The sequence below is a fragment of the Sebastes umbrosus genome, chromosome 23, assembly GCF_015220745.1.
Source record: "Sebastes umbrosus isolate fSebUmb1 chromosome 23, fSebUmb1.pri, whole genome shotgun sequence".
In the NCBI taxonomy this organism is placed as follows: Eukaryota; Metazoa; Chordata; class Actinopteri; order Perciformes; family Sebastidae; genus Sebastes; species Sebastes umbrosus.
The window spans coordinates 11,338,578-11,346,849 of record NC_051291.1 but is presented as its reverse complement, the minus strand read 5'-3'; the positions used below and the strand labels follow the sequence as shown (position 1 = coordinate 11,346,849).

The 8,272-nt window shown below is 37.9% G+C and overlaps 1 protein-coding gene across 3 annotated transcripts; it reads left to right on the top strand.

Moving 5' to 3' along the window:
- The first annotated feature begins 3,586 nt into the window (after positions 1–3,586).
- Positions 3,587–7,173, top strand: rps16 (ribosomal protein S16). 3 transcript variants are annotated; one of them, XM_037760010.1, is made up of 6 exons: positions 3,589–3,684; positions 3,774–3,826; positions 4,959–5,060; positions 5,705–5,801; positions 5,915–5,962; positions 6,984–7,170. In XM_037760010.1, the coding sequence occupies exons 2-6, from the start codon at positions 3,779–3,781 to the stop codon at positions 7,127–7,129; spliced, it is 441 nt and encodes a 146-aa protein (XP_037615938.1). In that variant the 5' UTR covers positions 3,589–3,684; positions 3,774–3,778; the 3' UTR covers positions 7,130–7,170. The 3 variants fall into 3 exon arrangements, with proteins under 3 accessions (XP_037615937.1, XP_037615938.1, XP_037615939.1); XM_037760009.1 differs by having other exon boundaries at positions 3,587–3,684; positions 5,705–5,962; positions 6,984–7,173; XM_037760011.1 differs by lacking the exon at positions 3,589–3,684 and having other exon boundaries at positions 3,768–3,830.
- The last annotated feature ends 1,099 nt before the right edge of the window (positions 7,174–8,272 follow it).

Here is an 8,272-nt window from a genome sequence, read left to right as displayed (position 1 = left end):
TTTATTTTAAAACTATTTATAAGCCTGTGCTGTAAAAAGAAGGGAGGTAAATGTCATGAGCATCTAACATAAACGTTTAAATCTCTGCTCTCACACATGCAGAGGTTTGAATTTGGAAGTCCAGGCGGCGGCGCAGCACCACGCAGCCCTCGAGAGGAGTATACGCATTCCCTCTGACAATAAAAGAAGCCAGGTGCCTTTTCACCCGTGGCCGACACTATAAACACCCAGTCTCGCTGTAGTAAATGTCAGGCATAGGTAGGCACTGCACACATGACTCACGCCACTGTATACAGATTCCCAAGATGCTATCTATCTTCAGTCCTCCTGTGACCTGGGAATGGCCCCGCTGCCTCCCTTCCTTTCAGGGTAAGACTGCAACTTGAAGATGACGCTTTTCTCTCGTCTCCAGGATGTGTGCGCTTTAGATTCTTGACAAGAGTCCTTCTCACGGCTCTGGAGAAGGCGCCTGTTACAATTTTTCACCCTCACGTCAATCGGGTTGAGTCAATCACCTCAAAGACTATTTGTTTTTGTCGACATCCATGGTGCATCTTGAGAAAGCAGAGCGAGGACGCCAGTTTCCTCCCACAAAGTTTAGTTGGATCAACATTGTCCAACATTGTGGTCGGATCAAAGTCCCTTGTGTACGACTACGGTTTGATATTCGATGTTTCCCACTTCCTTTTTCCCACGTCATGTCCCGTTCCCATTCCCTGACCCTATAAGCTCTTCAGCCCCGAGCAGCACTGAACCACATGACCTCCGTGGTTTGTCTCACCACAAGCTTAAAACTGAGGTTTGATGACACCAAGGTGCAGTGAGTCTGTGGTGTCAGCCTGTAATGCAGGAGAAATGAATGCTCTAGTTTGCACTCATTTCTGCCAGACAGCATCTGGTTGATTATACAACCTTGCCCCCAGCTGAGTGGGCAATGATGTCACACTTAACATGGTGTTATTAGTTTCACCAACACTAGAGGGTGCTGTTGTGTAGGGATTCAGAAAAGTGGTTGAAGAGGAGACTCACATTAACTACTGGGACTTCAAAAACAACAACCTTCAGTGTAAATTAAAGGTCCCATATTATAAAAAAAAGTGCGATTTTCATTTTTTTTATTATAAAGCAGGCTTAAGTCCTATATAAATACTGTGAAAGTATCGAAACACTCAATCCACAGGGAAATACACACAGCCCGTATTCAGAAACTCTGCATTTGAAACAAGCTGTCAGGATTTCCGCCCATTCGTGATGTCACAAATATACAATATTTAGACCCTTTACACGGTTTTAAATGTAAACATTCTAAATGTGTCCCAGATTATTTCCGGTTGCAGTGTTTGTAAATAACATCAGCTGACAGGAAGTACACATGGACCCAAACTGTAGCCTAGCAACGCAATTCTGTTGCAATTCCGTTGAAATGCACTAAAACGGAGCATTTCAGACAGAGCATAAATGCATGCATATTCAGGCAGACAGTAAGAGGAAAATACAGTTTTTTTTTAACATTACAGCATGTAAACATGTCCTAGTAGAAACACAAAATACAAGTGTGAACCTGAAAATGAGCACAATATGGGACCTTTAAATCTATATCTATACAAGTTAGGCTATATATAGTCATGATTTGGCTCCACCAGATCCTGCTGAATAAACAAATTATTACATTATCATGTTTATCAACATGGTTCATGGCATGAGCATCGCAGCTTATCACGATTTCTAGGAGCATCCATGTAAGACACTTATACTTTTTTTTTAGCCACTGTATCCTGATCCTTCCCCTTTAGTTGGCAGCAGAACAGTGCTGCTGCTTCTTCTGGTTTTTGTTGTTTAGACAGCTACTTTTCCTCCTCTGATCATGGAATTTATCTTCCCAGGTATGTACGTAGAGAAAATCCATTCTCTATTTCCAAATGTGTCCAGGTTTTGACCGCTTTTTGTTTCTTATAAACAGTTTGGATAGTAGATAGTGTTATAGTACAAAGTAATGTCTATAAAATGCCATTTTTTCTACGGGCTTTGTGTAATGAGGTTTTATGAATTGTTTTGACGTCTGTTTACTCTATTGCTGTCATAACACAAGAGGCTCCCATGTAAAATCACAATTCAAAGGCTAAAAATAACTATGATGTGCAAAATAATGGTTTATTTATATAGTTGTTAATATAGTTTATTCAAGATATTTTAAGGTGACAATAAGAGTCTATTTAAAGCTTTGTAACTCCCTACATGTGCTGCATCACCACTGCAGCTCCTTTCTAAAAAAAGTCAGTTGTTTCATCATTTCAATAGCCTGGAGTATTTGCAGTAGGCCATAGTGCAATTTCAATAAAATTGCGATTAATTGTGCAGCCCCTGAAGTAACAGCAAAATTCAGACCTGTTTTAAGGGAATAATGGGCATAAATAAATAAATAAATACACAAATAAATAAATAACATTCACTTTAATACTTCACTGCCTCCAAAACCTTGAATTAAATATGTTCCAGTCAAGTACATAAGTTCTATGACAATGCATAAACATTTTAATAATTCTTAATAATTCTAATTCTTTTAAAATATGCATAATATTTTATCATTTGCTATTGAGAGAGAACTCAAAAGTGCAGGCCTATTTGACATTACAGCACAGTCATTTCTGGTATTTTAAATATGCAAGCGTTAAATCTATGTGGATACACACAATGTGACATCACTACCTTTTTGGAAGACACCCTAAAGTCGCCTTCACACATTCACAAATATAAATTTCTTAAAAAAAAAAGAAGCCAAATTTCTATGTATTTATGAAGGAAAGGGAACGATATGTGTCAACGATTTCTTCCTCACAAAACAAAAAAAGCCATGAAAACAATGAATGTATGCAATTTCTTCAAAGTTTTTACGTGAACTTGTAGTCATGTTTTACTTGTTCATTCACTATGTATATTCTGTATTTCTATTTATTGTTTTTATAATTTTTTTTGTACACCTGTACCTCTGTACCTGCACTTTGCTGCTCTGACACCTGAATTTCTGGATTAATAAAGGTTCATCTCATCTTATCTTATCTTAATTTTTAATTTATTTTATGTTGGATTTGTTTCATTTGTGTTGTCCTTTTTATGTTTGGCACTGCTTTTTGTTTATTTTTTTTCACTCTGCTTCATCTGTATGTGAGTATTTCTAATATTTCCTTATGTTACTCTGTATACTGATGGTTTGAAATAAAAACAATTATATATAATAAATACATATAAATATAATAAAAAATAGGAATAAAATAGGTCATTTTTTAAAACAATTTTCTTGACTTATTGGTGCACCCACAAAGCTACCTGCACACTGTCAGTCAATTGTCAATTTATTTTTCTTCTTATGTTTCTTTTTTTTTGTTTATAAATGTTGTTGCTGCTGTCTGTATGTCCCTTTACAAGTTTGTATTCCTTTAACCTTAAATTAAAAAAAAAATTGACAAAAACATGGCAGCTTCTTGTAATCACATTTACATTTTGTATCAATAAAAAGCTATTTGTATCAACATTTTGAAAACAAAATGTAAAATGGAGGTAGAGCAAGAGCAACTGTCGTAAAACCACCTACCATAAAGTAGGTAAAAAGTGTCGTGCAACAGCCCCTGATGTTCGGCGTGTGAAACCCCGTTTCGGTCTCTCCGTACGGCACCCTAGCTGCAGACGGTATGTCCCTCATCCTGATCCTCTAAAACAGCATAAAACACACTTATTAACTGGTTTCTAATGTCATTATTGTACTCTGTGTGTTTCAGCAAACATGCCTGCTAAAGGTCCTCTGCAATCTGTCCAGGTTTTTGGACGTAAAGTGAGTAAAATAGAGCTTTATATTCCACGTGTGGTGTTGTGGCTACACTATCTTGCTAGCTCGCATTAGCTAAAGTAGCTAACATGATGTGTCAGTTTAACACGTGTTTTGTCGGGCTATAGAGCTCCAGACGGGATTAAACGTTGTTTGAAGCTCTATTACTGTTGTACACACCTGTTATATTGTTGCTGGATTAGCTATCTGTCGGTTTCTCTGTGTATCCGATCAGTTAACTGTTAGCATAGCTTAGTTAGCATAGCTTAGCTAGCCTAGTTGGTAGTAATGCTTGGGCTTCTGGTACTCTACAGAGGATGACAGCATTAGTTTGAGCTCACTTCTCCTGATTCAAACATACTAATTCCACAATTAATTGAAAAAAGGTCAGCAATCATGAACCAAAATGTTTGAATTAAAACTGGAAGCAAGGATTGTGCTTATTTTAACTTAATGTATGTGCAGGTCAGCTGACATTCAGATTAAAATGGATGGATCTTTCAGTTGTTTTTGATGCTGCTAGAGTCCTCACTAAGACCAAGAAAGTGGATCATATCAGTCCAGTTCTGAGGTCTCTACACTGGCTCCCTGTCTGTAAGATAATTGATTTCAAAATACAAATACAAAGCACTAAATGGTTTAGGGACAAAATACATTTCTGATCTTCTGCTATATGTTCTGAACCATCCAGACCTCAAGTCATCTGGATCAGGTCTGCTTAGTGTCCCCAGAGTCAGAACTAGACATGCAGAAACAGCGTTCAGTTTTTATGCAGCAAATATCTGGAACAAGCTCCCAGAAACCTACAGGACCAACTCCAAGTTCTTTTAAATCAAAGCTTAAAACTTTCCTGTTTGCTGCTGCTGCCTTTTATTAAACCAGATAATGATCTTATATACTGCACTAGAGCTTTTACTCTTATTTTCTATTTTAGCTTCTATCCTAGCTTTTATTATTAACTTGTTCTTATTTTCTAATCTTTAATGTTTTTATAACTGTTTTAATTATGTCTTAATGTTCTTTTGCACTTTGTCACAATGTTCTTGAATGTTTATGTAAAGCACTTTGAATTGCCCTGTTGCTGAAATGTGTTATACAAATAAAGCTGCCTTACCTGATGATGATATTTCTGTCATAGAAAACCGCCACAGCAGTTGCTCACTGCAAGAGGGGGAATGGCCTGATCAAGGTGAACGGCAGACCCCTGGATATGGTGGAGCCTGCCACCCTCCAGTACAAGGTGAGTCCCATTGAGAGAGGTGGTTAACATCAGGGTGATGCTCAATTAGCATCTGTAATTGAATGGGGTAGCAGCAGCAGTGACATGGGGGATGATGAGCATTGCAGCATGACATGGGTGCCAGATGTAACCTGTTCTCTAAATAATGCATATATAAACAATGCAAAGTGGAGGATTACTGTCCTTCCTGGCCTAGCAGCCGACAACAATATTATACATAATGGATTATTTGAAGGGAAGGTTTATTGCAGATGAAGGCATAAATCTGACTGTGTGACACTATTACAACATTTAAATCCCACCTCAAAACACACCTGTTAAAACTGGCCTATTCACTGAAGTGTCCATCATCCTGTGTCCTTCCATTAACATTGTTACTGTCTGCATAAATGTCTCTTGTTACATTTGTTTGTTGGGGTTTCTGTCGTGTCTGGCTGTTTTTATCTGTTTGAGTACTTACTTTATGTTTGTGAGGTATTCTGAAATGTATTATAAATCCTGCTGCCCTTTGAAGATAGTAGGGATTTAGTAAACTACTTTAAGAAACATCTCCAACGCATACACCTGCAGATATCCTGGTTGCCATGCTCGTTTGTCTTTCTTTCTTGACCGTGTATGGTTGACATCATATCCTCTCTTTTTAGCTTCTGGAGCCAGTGCTGTTGCTCGGCAAGGAGCGTTTTGCTGGAGTTGACATCAGAGTCAGAGTGAAGGGTGGTGGACATGTTGCACAGATCTACGGTAAGCAGAACATTTTATTTTCTCATATAGTTATCCATCAGCAGACGGTGTGTGTTTTCAGGATTATATTCGTTCCCTTTTCTGCCATTTATTTTTCTTGTTTTGTCTTTCAGCAATCCGTCAGGCCATCTCCAAATCCCTGGTTGCCTACTACCAGAAGTGTGAGTATTACATTGTATTCAGTGCACAAACATCACATGTGCTTTTGTGAAGAAGCTTGCTGTAAATGTTTCAACCAAGTGAACCTAGGCCAGATGCATGGGAAGTGTCTTTCCATTAAGGGATGTATTTTACAAGCACATATTGCATTTCAGGACAAATGATGTTAATATTTAGACCTGCTTGCCTAAAGTAGTAGTCACCTGTAAGGTGGTATGACCTGTTCATCGATGCTAACATTGATGCATGGTCATTAACTGAGGCAACAGAACTGAGATCCTAGATAGCTGACAGGTTGTCAAATAAGAAATCCCTCTAGTCTATCTTGAACATCACAACACTCAAGAGAGATGTCCAAAGCTGTAGCATCAAAAATACACTTTAAGTTATTTTGAAGTGGAAGATTCAAACTTAAACTTGCTGTCTTAAGAAATATTTTAACCTGAAAGTGCTAAACTGTCGCTTTGAGTGGTATGTGTTGTATTAAGGATTTCAGCTGTGTGCTGCTGAGTTTTAATGTTGAATTTGCTGTATAAGGAATGGTGATATGCTGTCAGAGCAATTCAACAAACTAAGGCACAGCGATCACTCTGAATTCATTAACAGTGCCCAAAACTGAATTGTCTACTACACCGATAAATATGGAGTACAGGACATGAGCTGTCCACTATTAGTTTTGTATTTTGTTTTGTTATTAAGTGTTAACAGTCCTGTGACACTGTGCCTTGTTGTTCTCATAGAAACTAGCTGGTTATGGAACGCTTTCTAAACAATATAGTTGTTCTCCATTTTCTTATTGAATGTATAATGTCAACAGGGTCAAAACTTGTTTTGAGCAAACGGCTAAATGAGAACTAAACCAAGTTATTTTTAGTGTTACAAAAGGTCACTTGGATGTGAGAATCTGAATATATAGATAGTACGGTGTTTACTGCATTATACATACCTATACAAACTTAAGTATACAGACTGTAGGAACACTTAGGATGAAGAATAACCTGAAGCGTTCATATCCTCCTGCAGATGTGGATGAAGCCTCCAAGAAGGAGATCAAGGACATCCTGATCCAGTACGACAGGACCCTGCTGGTCGCCGATCCACGTCGCTGCGAGTCCAAGAAGTTCGGTGGACCTGGAGCTCGTGCCCGCTACCAGAAGTCCTACCGTTAATCCCCCTGTACATTTTCGTAATAAATTGGAGGAACAAAGAATTACATTTGTCATTTTTTTGTATTCATAAGACTACACAGATAGTCTGCTTACAACCTCTGTTCATTGTTTTTCAATGAGCAGGTGGGTTTGCTCATTGAGTTGAAATTGCTGGATTCAACAAGTACAATAAAGTTGTTTTTTCTGGCCACATAGCATTAAAAGAAATGCAGTTGACAGTACACTACACATTTCTCTGGCATGGGGTTATGAGTGCTGAACCATGAACACTGATGGTGTTTATAGTGAATTTTAATGTACATTTACAACATAAATTCATGTTCACTATGTTTCGATTGTCCCCTAAAAATGAACAACATCCTGCTGAAACGGGAACAAGGTAGCAATTTAACTGAACTTGACCGTTTGACCTCTGGATGAGGACAACAAAGAAAACTATTGACAATCATTTCACGCTACAACTGGAAATAATGTTGCTACAGATGGTCAAACAAAAATACAGCAAACACCTTAAATACTATATACTGCTCCTGGGTGGATGTTAGGGGAAATAGTTAATCTTTTTTTTTTGTTGCAAATATTTAATTTTCAGTTCAGCATGGTTTGGTAGTTTTGAATAATTCTTGTATTTTAAGTTTTTGTATTTTTGACAGTGGTGGTATGTTTGATAAAATGAATGAATAGGCATAGGCCTGTTGCACAGCATTCAACCTGTTATAGTAAGAAAAGCACAGATGTTAATAATCGCATTAACGATGGCTCCATTGCAATCAGGTGTGCCATCATGACACAATCACATCACGCACAATATCAACACCCTGAAACTGAAGCAGATAAATGGAGTTCAGCCATCATTAAGTTCATTATTTATACATGCTTTAATCTACTGTGACCTATCAAAATGAGGTCAGATTTGATTTTAGGCAAAAGTGCTTTTTACCTACATATAAAGTTGAAACCGATGCATTTGACATTTCCTCTACATTGATTTTATGGTAAAGCCTCTGAACACATGAACACACACAGGTGTTTTCACTTCATCTGGCTGATTAGACCTCTGATCAAGACCGAGTGGGCGTGTACAGACTAATTGATTGACATCTCCTGTTAGCTCTGTTGCACCTGTTGTAGTGGGACAATTTG

Coding starts and splice junctions, on each gene's coding strand:
- rps16 (XM_037760009.1), top strand. CDS start 3,779: ATGCCTGCTAAAGGTCCTCTGCAATCTGTCCAGGTTTTTGGACGTAAA. Junction 3,827..4,958: donor TCCAGGTTTTTGGACGTAAA/GTGAGTAAAATA, acceptor TTTCTGTCATAG/AAAACCGCCACAGCAGTTGC. Junction 5,061..5,704: donor CTGCCACCCTCCAGTACAAG/GTGAGTCCCATT, acceptor CTCTCTTTTTAG/CTTCTGGAGCCAGTGCTGTT.